The 18,844-nt window shown below is 54.3% G+C and overlaps 9 protein-coding genes across 9 annotated transcripts; 5 read left to right on the top strand and 4 right to left on the bottom strand.

Annotated features, from left to right (window-relative positions):
* Window positions 1–24: 24 nt before the first annotated feature.
* On the top strand, window positions 25–2,829 carry N7498_006249 (WD repeat protein; the record flags this gene model as incomplete). The annotated part of the gene is made up of 3 exons (XM_058453311.1): window positions 25–293; window positions 358–1,082; window positions 1,139–2,829. 3 exons carry the CDS (start codon window positions 25–27, stop codon window positions 2,827–2,829), a joined length of 2,685 nt encoding a protein of 894 aa, XP_058307502.1.
* A 267-nt stretch (window positions 2,830–3,096) lies between these two features.
* Window positions 3,097–5,071, bottom strand: N7498_006248 (Clr5 domain-containing protein; the record flags this gene model as incomplete). The annotated part of the gene is made up of 2 exons (XM_058453310.1): window positions 4,863–5,071; window positions 3,097–4,783 (listed from the first exon to the last, which is right to left on the bottom strand). The coding sequence occupies exons 1-2, from the start codon at window positions 4,976–4,978 to the stop codon at window positions 3,097–3,099; spliced, it is 1,803 nt and encodes a 600-aa protein (XP_058307501.1). The 5' UTR covers window positions 4,979–5,071.
* A 380-nt stretch (window positions 5,072–5,451) lies between these two features.
* Window positions 5,452–6,831, bottom strand: N7498_006247 (uncharacterized protein; the record flags this gene model as incomplete). The annotated part of the gene is made up of 1 exon (XM_058453309.1): window positions 5,452–6,831. The coding sequence occupies one exon, from the start codon at window positions 6,829–6,831 to the stop codon at window positions 5,452–5,454; it is 1,380 nt and encodes a 459-aa protein (XP_058307500.1).
* Window positions 6,832–7,713: 882 nt separating this feature from the next.
* Window positions 7,714–10,447, top strand: N7498_006246 (Het-C domain-containing protein; the record flags this gene model as incomplete). The annotated part of the gene is made up of 3 exons (XM_058453308.1): window positions 7,714–8,036; window positions 8,095–10,128; window positions 10,189–10,447. 3 exons carry the CDS (start codon window positions 7,714–7,716, stop codon window positions 10,445–10,447), a joined length of 2,616 nt encoding a protein of 871 aa, XP_058307499.1.
* A 350-nt stretch (window positions 10,448–10,797) lies between these two features.
* On the bottom strand, window positions 10,798–12,768 carry N7498_006245 (FAD-binding oxidoreductase; the record flags this gene model as incomplete). Its single annotated transcript, XM_058453307.1, has 4 exons — window positions 10,798–10,890; window positions 10,949–11,124; window positions 11,176–12,450; window positions 12,516–12,768. The coding sequence occupies 4 exons, from the start codon at window positions 12,766–12,768 to the stop codon at window positions 10,798–10,800; spliced, it is 1,797 nt and encodes a 598-aa protein (XP_058307498.1).
* A 421-nt stretch (window positions 12,769–13,189) lies between these two features.
* On the top strand, window positions 13,190–14,571 carry N7498_006244 (NAD(P)-dependent alcohol dehydrogenase; the record flags this gene model as incomplete). Its single annotated transcript, XM_058453306.1, has 3 exons — window positions 13,190–13,401; window positions 13,462–13,584; window positions 13,645–14,571. Exons 1-3 carry the CDS (start codon window positions 13,381–13,383, stop codon window positions 14,569–14,571), a joined length of 1,071 nt encoding a protein of 356 aa, XP_058307497.1. The 5' UTR covers window positions 13,190–13,380.
* A 295-nt stretch (window positions 14,572–14,866) lies between these two features.
* Window positions 14,867–16,070, bottom strand: N7498_006243 (putative Ras family GTPase (Rab4b)). Its single transcript, XM_058453305.1, has 4 exons — window positions 15,987–16,070; window positions 15,868–15,932; window positions 15,769–15,803; window positions 14,867–15,718 (listed from the first exon to the last, which is right to left on the bottom strand). Exons 1-4 carry the CDS (start codon window positions 16,047–16,049, stop codon window positions 14,871–14,873), a joined length of 1,011 nt encoding a protein of 336 aa, XP_058307496.1. The 5' UTR covers window positions 16,050–16,070; the 3' UTR covers window positions 14,867–14,870.
* A 922-nt stretch (window positions 16,071–16,992) lies between these two features.
* On the top strand, window positions 16,993–17,913 carry N7498_006242 (uncharacterized protein; the record flags this gene model as incomplete). Its single annotated transcript, XM_058453304.1, has 2 exons — window positions 16,993–17,372; window positions 17,433–17,913. 2 exons carry the CDS (start codon window positions 16,993–16,995, stop codon window positions 17,911–17,913), a joined length of 861 nt encoding a protein of 286 aa, XP_058307495.1.
* Window positions 17,914–18,582: 669 nt separating this feature from the next.
* N7498_006241 (putative extracellular serine-rich protein) lies at window positions 18,583–18,807 on the top strand (the record flags this gene model as incomplete). Its single annotated transcript, XM_058453303.1, has 1 exon — window positions 18,583–18,807. One exon carries the CDS (start codon window positions 18,583–18,585, stop codon window positions 18,805–18,807), a length of 225 nt encoding a protein of 74 aa, XP_058307494.1.
* Window positions 18,808–18,844: the final 37 nt, after the last annotated feature.

Here is an 18,844-nt window from a genome sequence, read left to right as displayed (position 1 = left end):
CAGATACTCTGATAGACCGCAAAAATGGCTGGAAGCCAATCGACAAAGCACCAAAAACGAGCCCGGGGCAATGATGCCGCCGAAAAGGCATCGCGATCCGGTGATGAACGAGCTAAACGGCGCCGAACCTCCGAAGGCAACGGTGACCAAAAGACTCAGCTTGCGAATTCATCTGGTGGCGATACCACGTCCCAACCAATGGAAAAGCGGAAGGGCTCTGTGCCTTGGTCGTTCTCGCGCCCAGTGGGTGGTCGCTACAGCAATTTGGACCCTATTTTGACTGCGAATGAAGCGTGAGTGCCTCATTTTTAGTTTAGAAAGTGAAAAGTCTCGCCCATTCTAACATAGATATCATAGATATCTATTCGTGGGACTTGACACAGCTGTCCAAGTCTTTTCTACTTCGACATCACGTCTGCTGCGCACCCTGCAGATGGAAATCGGCCAAAAAGTGATTGGGTTTAAACTTTGTCCCGCCGATCAAGATATCCTCTACATCTTCACCTCCGGTTTCGTGACCAAGTGGAACTGGGATTCTGGGAAGCGACTCGCCCGCTGGGGGACAAACTTTCCGGCCGTCTCGATCGATTTGCCGTCGATCGAGAATGATGAAAACTCTGCGATGTACTTCTCTATTGGAACCCAAAAGGATGGGAAACGGGAAATCTCGATCAATGCACTGAATGAGAAAAAGCCTGTGGGCAGCACTGTTCTCCAGACCCATGAGAACCTTAATGCCATCGCAGTTGCATATGAGGGACGAGTCATCTTTGCCAGTGATGGCACTCATCTTTTCATGGGCACCACAACCAAGTCCGAACTTGAAAACCCGGAATCTGCCCAGTATACGTGGAGAGAGGCCACCCTCCCGGTCACGGCGACCAGTCTTCATCTCCGGGAAAGCTCTCCCACGAAAGGTCCGGAGGCAGTTGATCTGGTAGTAGGAGAGAGTGGTGGGTCTATTCTAATCTACCAGGATATCTTGAACACCCTATTTGGTCGCAATGCAGACAAGAAGTCATCGCCCAGAAAGCTCCACTGGCACCGAGGCCCTGTTAGCACGGTGCGATGGTCTATGGATGGTATGTTCCAAGTCACTTCAGCGCGGTAAAACAGATGCTAACCCGACATTCCCCAGGCAATTACATCATTTCGGGTGGTCAGGAATCGGTTTTGGTCCTTTGGCAGCTGGATACTGGTCGGAAGCAGTTCCTGCCCCATCTTTCGTCTCCGATTTGCAACGTCGTTGTCTCGCCAAGTTGCAATTCCTACGTGGTGAAGTTGGCCGACAACTCCGTTATGATCCTGTCTGCCAGAGAAATGCAGCCTTCTGCCAACGTCACCGGACTGCAGCTAGCTTCAGAGGTGGGCGGCCACAAGGATCCTTCCTCAAGAAAGCCCTTCGGTGCTGTTGCAGCGTTGCACCCGCAGCACCCCGAGCGCCTCCTTGTTGCTGTGCCTGCATCTCATCACTCCAGTCAGCAAGGCTCCCAACGATCAAACTCTGCTGTATTGCAGACGTTTGATATTCGTGCCAACAGTCACATCTCTCGCCAGGCTCTGGCGCGGACCAACACCACGACGTTGAATATCAGTCCTAAAGGGTCTGCGATAGTCGCACCTGACGTTCGGCTCATGGATATCATGCATGATGGAAAGTGGTTAGCTACTGTCGATACTTGGACCCCGTATCCTCAAGATATCGAAGCTATTGCTTCCAGTGGCTCAAACAGCGACTCGGCATCTTTGCGATCAGAGGTGTTCCTCAAATTTTGGAAGTGGAATGCTTCCTCTGATATGTGGGAATTGGTAACTAGGATTGATGCACCTCATTTTTCTGAAAATCGTCCATCGACCGTTCTCAGTCTGGCGTCTCGTCCTTTCTCTTATGAGTTTGCGACACTTGGAACTGATTCCATCGTCCGCTTTTGGTGCCCAACTACCAGACACCGCAGTGGCCTCAAAACAAACCTCTCCGAGCCTCACCTGGATACCTGGAAGTGTCGAAGCTCCGTCGATTTGACGGGATGCCTCGGTGGTGCAGATGCCCCGTTGCAATCGGCTTCTATCAGCTTCTCCGAGGATGGCTCTGTGATGGCTATCTGCTTGCCATCGAAATCGGGCGCCAATGACGGTCTTGTTCTACTCATTAATGCCCAGAATTGTACCGTTCATTACCGACGGACGGGAGTGTTCTTCGGAAAGCCCTGCTCAGTCAGATTCCTGGGAAGATATTTGATCGTTGCCGCGACAGGATCCGTGTCTGTTTGGGATACTGTCGACGATGTCGTCAAACCAATTCAGCTACCCGACTCTGTCGATTCAGTTGATACATGGAATCCGCCTCTTCTTGCGGTAAATTCGAGGACTCAGTCCTTTGCAATTGCTACCCGAGGCACGGACAGTAGCTCGGGCAACACGCACAAGAGACGACGGAGACCCCGCTTCCACATCAAGATATATGATGTCCCGTCTCTTGACTTGGTGTTCCAAGAGACCTTGGTGAGCTGTCCACTCGCTCTTCTTTCCGATACGTACTCCGGCGACTACATAGTCGTGGATGCTACGGCCAGCGTGCAGCGGCTTGGCTGTCTGGATAAAGCGTCCCAAAAGAGCCTGCAGCCTGACGAAGTGACCAGTCACCTGAACTCGGGACTGGCGAGTATCTTCAGCCGCGGTACTCTCTCCTCTATCCAGGCTATCGACGAAGAGACCTCCGCCGGTCAAAGTAAAGGACTGGCCGGCGTGTTCGGCGAAACACCATCGTTCTCCTTGCCCTCTATTGGTGTTCTCTTTAGGAACGTCGTGCAAACTTTGGGCTCCAGCTAGACTTGAGATCTACAGGAATCGAATGGCGTCGATGCCATATGTACATGTGAATTAAAGCGTTTTGGGACTATACGGTATCTATACCTGAATTTAAAGTTCTCATATTATTTTCTCAGGGCGGAGCTCATAACCCGCAATTTGAAACAGATATGGTTGGAATGAAGACATCCAGAGGGAAATTGGCATTATTTTTTGTAGATTATCTTGGATGGAATTTTACACAGCCTTTGGCCAAGGTACTCAAGTACGGACACTTTCTGGATACCCTTACATTTGCCCCAACGTCAACACGAGCAATGCTTTTCTTCCGTGAACTTGGGCCAAATAAGTATCCAATTCGTGGTCTTCATCAATGTGGAAAGAAGAGTCGTTTCCATGCTCATCCTTGTCGATACCCTCGATCTTGCTGATGATCGTGTAAGGGTATTTGGCAGCGATCAATTGTCTTATTTCTTCAACGGACCGCGTTGCTAGCTTCTCCACCCAAGTTTTGGCCGGTATTCCCTGGACCTGGGTGTGTGAGCTGATCTGGAGCCAAACGGGGGTATGAAGCAACGTGGTATGCAAAATGGGGTCCATGTATTCAAAGGCGCTGCCCGCCTCGTGCTGTGCGTTAGCTGAAAAGGAGGACGGATCGTTAGCTGCCTGTAGCAAAGAGGGATCAATCTGCATGTCACCGATCTCGCTGGCGCTGATCGGGGCGCTTGCAAGTGCCTGAGATGCAAGGGTACTGATTCCATTATTGATCCCGTTGTCAAGGATGTTGCCTGACGGTGGGCCATTTGACGCCGGGTTCTGCGAATCGGCACGTGGGGTAGATCGCTTGCGAGCAGGATCCCGCTTTGCTTGATCATCACGGAGACGCTTCATCACATCACGACATAGGACCTCTAAAGCTTTTAACCGGGCCGTGTGCTCAGGATCGGCCGTTCCTGGTTCGAGGATTCGTTGAAGCAATGCTGAGTTGCGGATCCATTGTGCCTTCAGTTCCTGCCAGTGTTCATCGCCCGCTTCCAGTTTGCTTGTGAAATGATCTGCTTTGAGAGTGTCGTAGAAGGCATTCCGAATCTGGCGACTTTCCTCCGGGTTAACACCCAGGACGTTCTTCGCCTCGGCGATGGTCATTCGCCGCTCCAATGTTCTCATCCGCTTGGTGACATCCATACAGACAACGTCGAGAGCCAGAGCCTTCGCATCGCGCTGATTGGGTTCGGCATTGAAAACCTGCTGGAGATGAGGAGACTCCTGGATCAATTTGTCCTTGGCCGCTTGCCATCTTTCCGGGCCAGCGATGGTTTTCTTGATGAAACCCGCTTCTTCGCATATCCTTTGGAAATGATCTCTGAGCTGGCGGTACATATTATTGTCCAGATTTAGATACTGTTTACTCTCGTCGATCGTCGTCTCCGAAGGGAAGCGAGGAGGTCCAGGCGGATCGGCTGGCAACCCAGCCCACCCACGAGTGCGGCGCCGGCGCTTTCGGGAAGCCCATCGTTCGGCACTCTCCGATTTCAGGTGGTCTAGACGCTCCTTGCGCTTTGCTATGACCTCCGGAGACAAAGCGGCTAACGTTGGGCCTCCGGGGGTGGCGGATGGATCACATTCGGGAGGAAGAGAGTCAACGCCATCAAAGGCATCATCCTGCTTATAGACTTCCTGCTGCAGTGCAAGAAGACCTTCATCCTCAGGCTGTTCGGCTCTACTTTCGGCATGGGATTGTGCCTTCATGCCATTGGGGACTCGGAGCAACCAGCGGTTCTTTGCCCGCACACGCATCAATTCGCGCTCCTTGATATCAAACCCCTCGTCGTTAAGCAGACGAAGCATATCGCGTTGGTTCGTGTTCCGTTCCCAAAGCTCCTTGACTCGAGCGACCAGCTCGACATTTTTGTGTGCTGGGTTCTGTTTGGATGGAAATCCCCATCGCTTGAACTGGGTCTGATACGCGCGCTTGCTGGGAGCGGATCATAGTCAGTCTCGTATGGTGCGAAATTGGAGGGTAGGCATCAGATCAGAGCCAACCGAAAGCTCACCTTGGTGCAAACTGATAAGCGTTCCGCATATACTCCATAATCTCCTCCAGGGGTTTTTTCTCCTGAATGTACAGCTGGTAGCAGATGTCCCGCTTGCCAGCCCAGTCGTAGACCATGGCGGCGAACGCGCTCCTCCAAATGGAGGCGCGTCTGGGATGAAAAGGATCCCACGTATGGAGCAACGGAGCTGTCTTATCAGACGTTTGTTGTCGCTGCTGTGCGCCGTAGCGTTTACAAGGGCAAAAACGACGGCAGCGCAGAGCGACAAGTCGCGCATTTCTTGTGCCACGTGATACCGCTTACACGAGCGCCCCCAAAAACAACGTCGAACGCGAAGTGTTAATTTGACAATCATGTGTAAATGATGTTCCATTGAGTTTACTAAAATCATCCAAGAATATTCAAAACGCCGAAGCCATACGCCAGGTTGTGCTGTAAAAAAAAAATCCACAAAAACTTGCAAAGATGCCCAAAAGAACATAGACAAGATCGCTCAAAGATTGGACTATAAACAAGGATGATCCGTGGGAAAAAGCAAATTGAATAAACTCGGTTGAACTCAGCCCAACTCAGCTCAGCTCAGCTCAGCTTAGCTCAGCTTTCGGAGCTTGCGGCGAATCTTGAACACCCGCGTGCGAAGCCACGTCATGAAAAGCATCCAAGTGCTTTTTGATTGTGATTTCCACGAGGTGGGCGGTCGCTGATCACGCAATTCCGGGTGTTTCGATTCCTTCGATGGTGCCGGTTTCTCCGAGAGCCTCTCGCGAGACTGTATAGCCGGAGAGTCCGGGCTTTCGGACTGATTGCGCTTCACGCGGCGCCACGTTTGTTTCTCTTCAGCTTTGGTCTGCTGTCTCTCAAGCCGACGAGCCTTGGCGGCTTCTTTCTCCTCAAATGCCTGTCGCGCAGCTTGGATGGTAGCCGCCCGGGATACTGGGTCTGTGCTGGTCCGTGTGCGAGAACGGAAGACAAAGTCAAGAGAGGACCGAGAGATCGGGGATGCGGTATCCAAGGTACTCCCAGTATCGCGGGAGTAACCAAAGGACGGACGACTGGCTACATTAGTCTGTGATTGATTCGGGACCACCTGAGCAAAAGAGTCGTTTTCAATCTGCAAAGAGAGCCGTGAGACTGGCCCGGAGGCAGCATGAGCGGGGCGCTGTGTCTCCGGACCCGTCAGGATTCGTGATTCGACTTCCGGGCTGCCATTATCCTGGTCGCTCTCATTGCTCGATGTCTGATACGATTGACTCAAAGGCGGCGTATACGCACGCGGCGTCGGGCGCATAGGATGCACGTACTGTGATCCCCGTCTACTAACACTGGAGCCAGTTGCCGTCGAGAATTGGGATGTCCCGCTGATGGACCGATTGTGAAGACCGGACGGCGTTCTGCGGTACGTCACCCCGGTCAGCGAGTCACTGCGTCGCCGATCCCGATCGAGATTCATGTAGATGCCTAGTCCCTCCTGCTCAGTTGATGACCGAGACAGATCAATGGACGTTGACGGCGCCTCGTCGCGCGACATCTTCCGTAGCATCGGTTTGATATGTACTTTTGGCTTCACGGGCTTGCTCTTCTGCGAGCGATAGTCGTGGCCATCGGGAGATTCATGCAACCCCGTGGGAGACACCATGTGGGTGGACTCGAAGGCGCATGGTGGTTCGCTCGGGGTGATGTTCGGTGTGGTATTTGAGCGGACCCGGCCGCGTTCTTCGTACTCCGGGGCATATGACTGTTCAGAAAACTCCGGAAACAGAGAAGGCTGGCGTGAGGCATCTATATCTAGATGTGAAGGGGCCAGCCCCAGCCCGGGATCATTGGGAACCCATCGGCCATCCATGCCCGCATGCGAGGCGGAACGGGAATCTTTTTCGGAGCGTAACAAAGACGTGGAGCCACTAGACGTGCGACCCTTTGAGACATGGGGGACCGGCTCCCGGGCATGGTGAATGTCGGTGCGTGCCATGGCAACGGCCTCCTAACTGTAGCGAACTAAGAAACTTAAGACCGAGTCGCGGCACGCATGGTTGTCGTCGGCGGCGGTACCGGATGAGAAAGGCGGAGAGGGTCACAGGAAGGAGCACTCGGCGAGCAGGCTGGAAAGACCGTATTCAAGAGAGCGGAGGCCGAAAGAGTGAGAGTATCGGGCAACGCAGTGGAGAGAGAGAGAGTAAGCGCGGGGAAACAATCATGCAGCTGAGGACCGTGGGTTACGGCGCATGTCCGATACGCATAAGCACTAAGGGCCCCCTGGTTATAGACAAGGCTTTGAGTCCGTTGGGAATTGAGGAAGAAAAGCGACAGGAGAGCGTGAGGAGAGAACGCGAAAAGAAAAGGGAGCGGTGAAGCCGAAGCCGAAGCCGAAGACGGGGAACGCGGCCGCATGCGGATGGAAAGTCTACCTGGCGAAAGATATCTTTGACTCTTTTCCCTTCCTCTTTCGTCCTCTCTTCCCTCTCTACTTTCGAACCTTTTTCTTTTCTTTCACGCCGGCTCTCCTTTCCGATGTCTTTCCAATCTTATTCGATAGTACTCAATCTCACCTAAGTTGCATTCACTCCCCTGGCTACTCCCCCTTACCCCCAGTCATCATGAAACAGTGACCCTGGTTGACCCTGTGGCCGAAAGGCCGGTTCCTTATAAACCCGGCCATCCCAGAGCATCTTCTACGCATCTCTCGGGCTGAACATGCCAACCCAGGCGCCAAGAGCCAAGGGACGGGCACAGCGGAGCTATTGAGACGCTGCGGCCAAGCGTAATGGTTGTCACCCCACCATAATGCGTGAAATAGTGAATGGAATTTCTTTTCTCTCCTGACCCTCCAGCTTTCCAGCTTGTAATCACGGGGATGACTTTTCAGCTGCGTTTTTCTCTTCTCATTTTTCTCGCGATCTCCGGTCAGGCCTACGGCTTCGGCGCAGGGAATATCGCGTCTCTCTCTCGTATTGAAGGCCAGAACTGGCGCCATGGAGACATCGAGGATACCCTTCTCTTTCTTTTCCTGGCTCGAGTGGCCGGTGGCCGCAAGTTTGGGAAGCTCGATGTGAAGCGAGTGTACTTTGGAAACTGGCTTCGCGACTACAGTCAGGCAGTCGACGTGGGCACCGTCAAATACGTCAGTGCCGAGGCCATTCGCATTCTGATCTGGGTCTTGGGCTTCATGAGCTTTGGGTATGTTTTGTGGTCTCTGCCATTGCATACCTTGGAGATTAATATCGGGTTGACGTAGATACGGAACTCGGGAGTTCGAGGTTACCGCCGAGCGTCTTGGTTGCTATCAACCTACCGAGCATATCGATAATCCTCAGGGTTATGCCCAGGGTGAAGATGCGCGCTGCTATGATCGTCGTCTCCGTGGACCCGTGGATGAAGAGCGGGAGCTGTCTATCGACCCGCGCACCGGTCTTAAAGCGTACATCGCTTCCGAGGATCTGGACATCGACACTTCCGCCGCTTTGATCCGCCGGGTCCTCGGTCGTTCCATCCAGCTCGGCCGTCGCTATGCCCGATCACGCAACAATGAGGATCTATACGAGGCACTTCGCTTGCTTGGTACTGGTCTGCACTGTCTCGAGGATTACGCTGCTCACTCGAACTATATCGAGCTCGCTCTTATCGAGATCGGTGAAAGAAACGTTTTCCCTCATGTTGGACGCGACACCGCGATTGAACTGCCGGGGGCTCAAGACTCCGTCTATCCCATCGTCACTGGCACCTTTGGTGGCGTTGATTTCTTCCATTCAGTTCTCGGTGAGCTTTCCGACAAGACCAAGCAGTCCGAACTCCAGTCGTTGGAAGGTGTCATCACAGAGTCGGAGAGTGACAGCCCCTCGGAAAGTCTCCTCCAGGACCTGCTCAACAAAATCCCCAGTGGCCTGATCGGTGACAGTGATGCCCAGGCCGGTCAGATGGATGACTTCAAGGCCAAAGCGGATGATGCACGCCAGAACAACCAGAACATTACTCCCCGTGAGCCCGAGGAGTGGACTCGTTACCTGGATGATGTCCAGAAGCAGATCTATCCCGTGCTTGAGTGGCATGATCAACTCTTGAAGGCGATCAATGAGGCTATCGAGAAGATTCCGGTGCTGCCGGAGCTAATCGAGCAGATTCAAGACCAGATTACCGTATTTGTATTCTCCATCCTCGCCCCCTACGTCCTCCCCATCATCAAGCAGGTCAAGGCTGAACTGGAAACCGGCTCTTCTGAAATGATTCAGAGTAGCCGGGAGCAGCAGCACATTGTATTCAATGATGACTCTTCGTCTAACCCCACCCACTCCATGCTTTCCAAGGACCACTTCTCCAACGTCCTCAATGAGCCTGCTGGACGGGTCGCCTCTCAGTGTGTCAAGTGGGCAGTGCCTCAACTGATGCAGTGTTGGGATGACGAAGATGTCGACATTGACCGCACGTTGAACCGAATCATCACTGGTATCTTCCATCACCCCTCTCAGCGAGAGCACGGAGACGATGGTGCGATCGACATGCGGAATACCATGTTCTCCACGGTGGTGCAATGGTGGAGTGAGAATAGTGACGAGAAACGTGACTCTCTTCGTGAACAGTTGAGTCGCGATGGCGTTCTCGATGGCAAAAACCACAAAGAGGGCGTGCAGGATTGCGGACACGGCTGTGGCAAGCCGCTCACTCTGCCCAAGGGCCACAATGCCAGCGCCGGAAGTTTCCAGTCCGATGACATCAGTCTCCAAAATATCGCCTCCCAGGCCGTAGGAGGAGGTGCCTTGGGTGGCCTTCTCGGTGGTCTCGTCGGCGGCGTGGGTGCGATGATCCTCAATGATGGTGGTTCAGACGACCGGAAGAGTCCTAAGCCCAAGAAGCACGACAGTGACGACGAGGATGAAGGCTGCGGGCGCCGGCGTCGTCACCATCAGGAACGCCACGAACATCACGAGACGGAATCCCATGGTGGCGCGCTCCCTCCTCACGCGGAGGGTTACCAGTATCAGAGCGAAACGACATACTACGGTGACCGACCTGCGCCTCGAAATGATTACCCTGGCAGTGAATACCCCCGCGCTGAGTATGCTCCCAATCCTCCTATGCAGGGTTACCATCGCGAACAGTATCGGCAATACGAACGGGAGGACAACGGAGTTTACTATCAGCAAGAAAGACAAGAGACCTATGAGACTGGTCATACTGAGTACCAGCGCACTGAAACGCGTTATGACTACGGTCCTCATCAGCCGGCATTCGGATCCATGCAACAGAGTGCCTACGTTCGTGGAGGATTTGAGCAGTAAGTTACCATCTGGTTTACATCGGTTGGCCATCCATACTGATCGAAAATGCGTCATAGGGAATACCAAACAGGGTACGGTGGCATACCGGAGTTTGAGCAGCCTAGCTACCGGCCCCAAGGTGAAATCTACCAGGAACAGGGCTATGGCCAGCGATTCGAAGCCGCTGGTGATGAGCGTGAGCGGCGGCACCATCGTCACCATCACCGGCGACGCTCCAGCAATGGTTCTGGTTCCGGCAGTGGAAGCGATGAAGAGCGACGCCGGCATCGTCACCATAGGCACCATCGTCGGTCAGGATCAGAGGATTCGGACTAAGTGAAATCCCTATTTTCCCGGTTCGATATACAGAGAATCAAGCAGCTCCGCCTTTGACTTGTTGACAGTTGGCGTGGTGTCTATCTACATTGCATATTACAGAAGGCATTTCCCTGAATCGGCAGTATAAGATAGGACATGGCTTTTAGAACACCGAGAAGTGCTGTGAGGCAGATAGATAGCTCGTGTCAAACATCTACCATAGTGCTTTACCTTGAGGTGTTCAAGCTGTTATCTCCCAGACCAAGGTTCGGAGAACTGCCCAGTACTTATGAACGTAGATATTTGGTCATGTGGACCGTCGAAATAATATTAGAATGTTATGTACAATCAGATTTTGATATCAAGGACTACCATTCCTTGACTTCACCCGGCGCTGGCTGCTCAGTTCGAACAACCTTGTCCGGGTTAAGCAAACGAAGCGGGTCAAAAGCCAATTTCAACTAGAGTTCACAAGGCATTAGTTTTGTTGAACAAATGGATGCGGCTCTGCAGACTTACCCGGCGCATGGCATCCACCGTAGATTCGCCCAACTCGTGTGCGAGATAGTCTCGCTTGACAAGCCCGACGCCGTGTTCGCCCGTCACGGTGCCCTCCATCTCCACGGCTCGTTTGACCATGCGGTGAACCACGCCCTCGGCCACCTTTCTTTCACCGTCGTTGAACAGGATGATAGCTAGTTTGAGTTAGAAAAAGACCTCGCATCCCGGACGTCCAGGGAACTTACCGTGGAAGTTACCGTCTCCGACGTGACCGCAGATTCCAGCCAGCAGTCCGCTCTTGGTCATATCCTCCTTGGTGGCTTCAATGATGTCGGGCAGTTTGCTCATTGGCACCGCTACGTCGGTGGTCCAGACGTGATCCATGGGACTCCTACGCATCGCCATCACACTCCACAAGGCCTGCTTCCGCGCGCTCCACAGTTCCTGCATTTCTTCCTCGCCTCGAGCAAACTCAAAGGACTTGCCCGAGGTGTTTTTGACAAGCTTTTGCACCATGCCAATCTGTTCCTTGATGGCCGCGGGCGTCCCCGTGAACCTGAAGAAGATGGTAGGGGACTCCTTCCATTGGCGACTTGTACTCTCGCTGGCATTGATGCACTTCATCTGAACATCGTCGAGGATCTCGACTCCGGCCAAGGGAATGCCGGCCTTCACCACTTGGGTGACGCACTGAGCGGCGCTGTGGATACTGGGGAAGCTAGCCACGGCCACGTTTTGGCTCTGAGGTCGGACCGTGAGCTTCAGCGTCGCTTCTGTCACCAGTCCGAGAGTGCCCTCGCTTCCAATGAAGAGCTTGTTAAGGTCATAGCCTGCACTGGACTTGCGCGGGCGCTGTCGGGTCTGAATGACAGTTCCATCGGCGAGAACCACGGTCAAAGACAAAACCCACTCGCGCATTGTCCCGTAGCGGTAAGCATTGGTTCCCGAGCAGCCAGTGCCCACCATACCACCAATCATAGCTCCGGGGCCGGGGTCTGGGGGGAAGAAAAGTCCATCCTTGGCCAGCTCCTCGTTCAACTCCTCCCATCCAACGGCCGGTTGCACGACCACGTCCAAATCATCCTTGTGAAGCTTCAAGACCTGATCCATGCGGCGGAAGTCAATGCACACACCACCACGCGTGGAGGCGAAGTGGCCCTCCAAGCTCGTGCCGCCGGAGTACGGGGTGACTGGGATCACTCGCTGGTGACATATCTTCATGATGCGCGACACCTCCTCAGTGGTCGAGGGATAGAGGATCAAGAACGGCTTCTCATCATCCTTGCGGGTATAGGATGACCAGTCTGACCCGGAATGCATTTCCACATCGCCCGGCGAGGTAGAGACGTTCTCTTTACCCAAGATCTCGACAAAGTCAGTCCATGCAGCCTGCAGGTTGGACGGGGACACATTGTGCTTCGGCGGACCGAGATCTGCTAGAGAGGTGGTCGATGACTCGGGAAGGGAGGCAGGCTTGAGGGAGCCCAGGTAGTATGCACCGGTCGAGAAGAAGACCAAAGCTAGAGACGAGTTAGCGACGACCCGGGATCGGGATCGGGACCGGGATCGGGGCCATGGGACACACCGAACATCAAGGCAGCATAGCGACCGCCAGCTGACTGAGGCTGATACTGGGCGAACCGCTCCTGCTCGGCCCGCTCGCGTTTGAGTCGCTGCTGGGTGCTCTCGTAGAGCTGGCTCTTGAAGGACGCCTGCTTGTCGTTTGCCAGACACCGGGTGGAGGCTCCAAATACTCTTTGCTGCGACAGAGCAGATACCGGCCGAGATCGAACACAGCGTAGTGCCCCACGAAGGGCTGGTGTGGATGCGCGAACCATTGTGAGATGTGACGATGCGCAAAAGCAGAAGAAGTTCGGCAGAGCTGGTCACCTCCGCATCGGGTCTTGGCGGTCGAGACCGACCGGGCCGAAAGATTGTTTTCTATGATTCCGATACATTCAATACCTCGTGGGATATTAATCATGGTATCTGGATCAAGCCATGAGTTAATACGAGCTAATATGGACATCCGTCATTCTATCATGCAATTGGATCCGTGCATCTCAACCCTGGTATAGCTCGTGCGCGGTGGTATATACTGGACCTACAACCCTTGTATGGCATAGGGGCGCAGCATACATAGCATACCAGGCTCAATTCTAGAATTTTCATCACGATCCACGTGGAACCCTCCCCTGGAACACAGCCAGAGGGCAGCCGGACAAGCGTGGCGTCGCGGTGACATACATAGGCAAAAATCGGGTAAAAGTCCCCCGCGGTTAAAATCCGAATTGGATCCACCGAGGGAAAGTCGCCCGAACGTGGTCACAGAACTGCGGGGAGCTCAGCTCGGTTCATTACACACATTTTGCCGGCCTTTTATCTAAAGCCCCTTCCATCCCTCTTCTCTTTGATCTTTCTCTTTCTCAAGCTCTTTCACATTATCCAACATGGCTACCGCAACGGCTCAGGTAGGTTGAGGTCCGTTGTATAGACCCCGGGAGACTGTTTGCTAACGTAGCGGGATGTAGAACCTTTCCTTTGTCCTAGAGGGCATCCACCAGGTCAAGTTCGAAGATCGCCCAATTCCCGAGCTGAAGAACGCTCACGATGTGATCATTAATGTCAAGTACACGGGAATCTGCGGTAGTGATGTAGGTTGCCCGGCCCAATGCGGGCGACCGAAGGGAAGCTGACCGAAACGCTTGTGACAGGTACACTACTGGGAACACGGTTCGATCGGTTCATTTGTTGTCAAGGACCCCATGGTGCTGGGACACGAGTCGGCGGGCGTTATCAGCAAGGTCGGATCGGCCGTCACCTCGTTGAAGGTGGGCGACCGAGTCGCCATGGAGCCCGGCATCGCATGCCGTCGATGCGAGCCCTGCAAGGGTGGCAAGTACAACCTGTGCGAGAACATGGAGTTTGCCGCAACCCCGCCCTACGACGGTACCCTGGCCAAATACTATGTCCTCCCGGAGGACTTCTGCTACAAGCTCCCCGAGCATCTCTCGCTGCAGGAGGGTGCCCTGATGGAGCCCCTCAGTGTGGCCGTTCACATCGTGCGACAGGCACAGGTCAGCCCCGGCCAGTCGGTCGTCGTCTTTGGTGCCGGACCCGTGGGCCTTCTGTGCTGTGCGGTAGCAACCGCTTTTGGCGCCTCTAAGGTGATCGCGGTGGACATCCAGAAGCCTCGCCTGGACTTTGCCAAGGACTATGCAGTGACCTCCACCTTTATGCCCAGCAAGGCGCCGGCGACGGAGAATGCCGAGCGATTGAAGCGAGAGAATGACTTGGGCGGCGGCGCCGATGTTGCCATTGACGCTTCGGGTGCCGAGCCCTCCGTCCACACGGGTATTCACGTCCTCCGTAACGGCGGTACGTACGTGCAGGGTGGCATGGGCCGCAGCGAGATGAACTTCCCCATCATGGCAGCTTGCTCTAAGGAGCTGAACATCAAGGGCAGCTTCCGCTACGGCAGCGGAGACTACAAGTTGGCGGTCCAGCTGGTCTCGACCGGAAAGGTGGATGTCAAGCGGCTCATCACCGGCACCGTCAAGTTCGAGGAGGCGGAACAGGCGTTCAAGGAAGTCAAGGCTGGAAAGGGCATCAAGACGCTGATTGCGGGCATCGACGCGTAAAGCCCAGGTTAATGTCTGATGAAAATGATGGGTGGTGTTCGCGAGGTGCTTTTTCGAATGAGAAATGGAGTTCAAAAGAGAATATGTCCGATTGATTGTGCCCTTTTGAACCTCGAAAGATTTCAAGTAACGTGGTTTGATTTCCCTCACAGGGGAATCCTGCCCGAGAGAGATGCAAATAAGGAGTATCTGTAGAACAATTATGGGGGTAAAAACGAATGTCAGAAGGGGGTATCGTGCAAAGCATTGAACGAAAGGGGGAAAAAAAAAAAAAGTGAAAGAAAAGACCAGCGCAGCATTTAGCAACAACCCCGGTTCCTCCGAGATTGAGAGCCACCCAGGCGAAACACGTCTTCCCATTCCCTCATGCCACCCTTCCAGCCTTGTCCAGGCCTACCATGTCGTCGCGAGGTGCGGTGAAGGGGCAGCGCATTGTCATCCAGCGTGGCTCTGCTTCTGATGCTCGAGGCGTCGCTCGTTCCGTGGCCATAGAGACCGCCATCGCCGTACTGGATGCCGCTCTGCGGGTCGTCGGGGTCGATCTCACCGAGCTCGATTTTAGTCAAGATGATGCGGGCCAACCGTTGGAAAACCTCTTCCACCCCTTCACCGGTGAGTGCCGAGACTTCCACGGCCACTGGGATATTCGATTGCGCCGCCCAGCGAGACGTATCCTCTCGGCTGACCTCTCGACCCTCGGCAAAGGTAGCGGTCATCCTGGTTCCGGAGCCCAAGTAGTTGGCTGAGCGCACCGAGCCGGTGGCATCAAAGGGGAGAGAGGACTGTCTGCTCGATGTACTCGACGGAGTCGGTGGAGGCCGTCCCGCATCGTCCGGGTCGGAAGCTGTCGCATCAGCCAAGTCGGCTTTGTTCCCAGCCAAGAGAACCGTCAGGTTGGGCGAGGCCAGCGCTCGTGCGTCCATGAGGAAGGTAGGAAGGGCGGCGAAGGAAGAATAGGAGGAGACATCGTAGATGAGAATGGCGCCGGCGGCTCCACGATAGTAGGAGCGGGAAACGGATCGGAATCGCTCGGTACCCGCAGTGTCCCAGAGCTGCAACTTGATGCGTCTTCGCCTTGAGCCGGTACCTAGCTTGACGATGCGCGAGGCGAACTCGACCCCGATTGTCTGTGAGGACAGTACTCGCCCTGGCAAAAGTTAACGACCGTGAACAACTGGGCGGGGGGTGTGGTCGTACACTCGTTCTTCACGAATCGGTGTAGCACGCAGGACCTGTTTACGACAAGGAGCGTCAGCCACGAGACTCTCCAAGTGATCAAAAGCATGTACGACTTACTTGCCGGCGCCACTGGGGCCTAGAAGAATGACTTTGGCCAAGTAATCGTACATGCTCCCCAGCTCCTAAGAACGAGTTAACAAGGCGCGGGGTCCACCGGGGATAGAAGAGGAGCAGACCTGATCCTGGTCAGGAACCGAGGAAACGTCGGACGTGTTAGAAAGACCCCGCGGGCGCACCATGGCGCGCAGAGGTGAACGATGGAATGCGGGAGAAGAGAGAGAAGACCGAGTAGCGCCAAAGGTACTCGGGCCAGTCTCCGACCTCCGACCGCCGACGATCAACCGAACTCTTTGTTGCAAATGCCCCTCTGCACTATGTACGATGCGTATTCCCCTGGGATCCTACAGACCGTAGCTACATTGTTCGAAGTCATTTCCATAACGCTCGGCTACACGGTTGTCTCCCAGCAGTACTGCAGGGGGGCCAACGAGATATCGTACTTTGAAGAAACGGTAGATATATTACCAATCTGACATTTTTCACGAGACACTCGAAAGATTCCGTGTAAAATCAAAGCAAATGAATACCAAAAACAAAAACAAAAACAAAGAGTTGCGTAGGAAGAGATATTGAATGAATAAGAGAGGGTGTTTAGGCCCACCGGCTCTCTTTCTTCGGTCCCTACGTTGGCGTGTGGCCGTGCCATGAAAGCACAAATAAACTCGCGGGTGGTGAGGCTTTGTCAACGAAGGCAATGCGAATGTATGGACTATGATTTGGGGGCTGAGTATCGATGGACTTGTTCGATGAGTCGAAGATACGAGACTGCACACTGCCTCGTGCACACGGCTTAGCTACTTGGCATCTTTAACCTCATTCCCCAGACCCTGTATCTTCAAGCATCTTGCATCTTGCATTGCATCTTGCATAATGTAAGTGGTTCGATCGTACGGGTCCCCACGTCCCCACGTCCGCAGCGTCACATCATACATATACCATGACGTATTTCGTACTCGGATCGCTGGGGCCCTGAAAAGGAGGCTGTGCGCTCCGCTCTGGATTCAGGGCGGAACTCAGCCTCGCGGGAGGCGCAAAGGGTAAAGCTTTTTATTTGATCGCTTTCCACCCCCGTCTTTGCTTTTTCCTCGCATTGTCTTTTTTTGGTCTTCTCTCATTCACATCATGAAGTTGACCTGGGCGACATTACTACTCCTACTCGGTTCCACGGGGGTCTCTTCCCTCACCATCCCCTCCGAATCATCCGCACTCGTCGAGCGAGATGACGCGCCTGTCTACGGTGAATTCCTGGACTTGGAGAAGCGACGCGGAGGTGGAGGAGGAGGAGGGCGTTCCAGCAGCTCCGGAGGATCAAGTGGAGGCCGTAGTGGCAGTTCCAGTTCCGGTTCCGGGAGCTCGAGCTCGAGCTCGGGAGGCTCGAGCCGAGGTGGAAGTAGCGGCGATAGCTCGAGTGGCAGTCGCGGTGGCTCCTCCGCTTCGACGAGCAACCGGGGAGGCTCAACAAGCAGAGGATCTGGCACGCAGGCCTCTTACGGCGGTGGAAGGTATGATTCAAGTTCCTCCTACGGTCACGAGCAGTCGTCAAAGACTAAGACGCATGACAGATACTATGCCGGTGGCGCACGTACACCCTACACCGCTGGCTCGAGGTCTCCTCTAGGGATCACGCCGTTCCTCTTGCCAGTCGCGGCGCTGGCCTTCTTCCCCGGCATCTGGCTATACGGTGCCTATGCCTATCCGTACCATCACCCTTATTACTACGAGGACGAGCAAAACCACCGCAATGAATCAATGCCCGTGGTTTGCGTGTGCCAGGAGTATCAAGAGTGTGGCTGTGATGACAACAACAACAGCACCTACTACGAAGACCTTTTCAATGGCACCCAGCCCAGAAACACCACTAATACCCACGTGGTCGATGTCAACGGCACCGAGAAGATCTATATCAACGGTACGCTGGCCAACGGCACCACCGCTGCGGACGGTTCCTCATCGGGAGCATCGGCCTCTGCGCAGACTTTGCTGCACGCCAGCGGATACTGGGTTACTGCAGCCCTGGTAACTACCGCCGTGTGGATATTTTAAATGATCTGAATGATCCTTTGCCCTGTTCTCGTGATTATGGGTTGCTCCCGTCCCTCGAGACGGCATTGATATTGATATTGATACGAGCTGTACGGATATACGACTTGCACTTGCTTATTTGAAGAGTTCGGCGACGACTGGGTGGCTGTTTGTGATTTCTAGATACCCTTCAGGCTGGTAATAAAATTGCTTAATCTCTATCTCAATGTGTAAAGTCATGGTTCACTCGGTGGAGCATCGCATTCCGCCCGTCGCGCGGTTACGTAGTCCGACCCCGCTAGTCCCCAAATGGATAAGCGGCCTCCCTTAATGTCGCTCTTCATTTCCCTCAGATCTTCCCTCCTTCACTGATTTCAGTGCCATTCGTTTGATCCCTGACACGGGCTGTCGCGTTCTTTTCTACCAGCTCCATTCATTCTTTACCCTTGCGGATCTTACCAGACCCTCGTCAATCTCGAATAAACAAACCCATCTACAAACGCGAAACACCGTCAACATGCACTTCACCAAGGCTTTCCTTTTCCTCGCGGCCGCCCTGGCCCCCGTCGCGTTTGCTGCTGAGGCTGCGCCCATCACCAAGACTCTGACTCTGGTGCCCTCTGGCTACACCCCCCGACCTCGACCCCGACTCCGACTCCGACTCCTTCGTCCTCGTCGACTTCGACTCCCATGCGCACCAGCACTCCCTACTCGAGCGCGACCTTCAGCGTCACTCCCAGCTCTTCCACCTCTCTGGAAAAGACCACCAGCACTCCCCTCGTGGTTGAGTCCTCCACCCACACCGCTGCCCCTGCTTCGGCTTCGTCTACCCGGGCCAACGGTGCCGCTTCGCTCCAATTCCCCGGTGTCGTGGCGGCTGGTGCCATGGCTGTTGCTGGTTTCATCCTGATTTAAATAATCAAGAATGAGGCCATCGACTAGTTCGCGCAAA

This window comes from Penicillium cinerascens, assembly GCF_028974065.1.
Source record: "Penicillium cinerascens strain IBT 15544 chromosome Unknown contig_6_segment0_segment0, whole genome shotgun sequence".
In the NCBI taxonomy this organism is placed as follows: domain Eukaryota; kingdom Fungi; phylum Ascomycota; class Eurotiomycetes; order Eurotiales; family Aspergillaceae; genus Penicillium; species Penicillium cinerascens.
The sequence above is the reverse complement of the archived record's forward strand: the minus strand, read 5'-3'. Positions and strand labels throughout refer to the sequence as shown.

Bases quoted from the DNA above. Each gene is read 5' to 3' on its own strand.
- N7498_006243 (XM_058453305.1), bottom strand. From the start codon at position 16,049: ATGGTGCGCCCGCGGGGTCTTTCTAACACGTCCGACGTTTCCTCGGTT. The intron at 15,933-15,986 runs GTCTGCTCCTCT...ACTCGTTCTTAG, and splicing joins CGGTTCCTGACCAGGATCAG to GAGCTGGGGAGCATGTACGA. The intron at 15,804-15,867 runs GTAAGTCGTACA...TGTCGTAAACAG, and splicing joins GGCCCCAGTGGCGCCGGCAA to GTCCTGCGTGCTACACCGAT.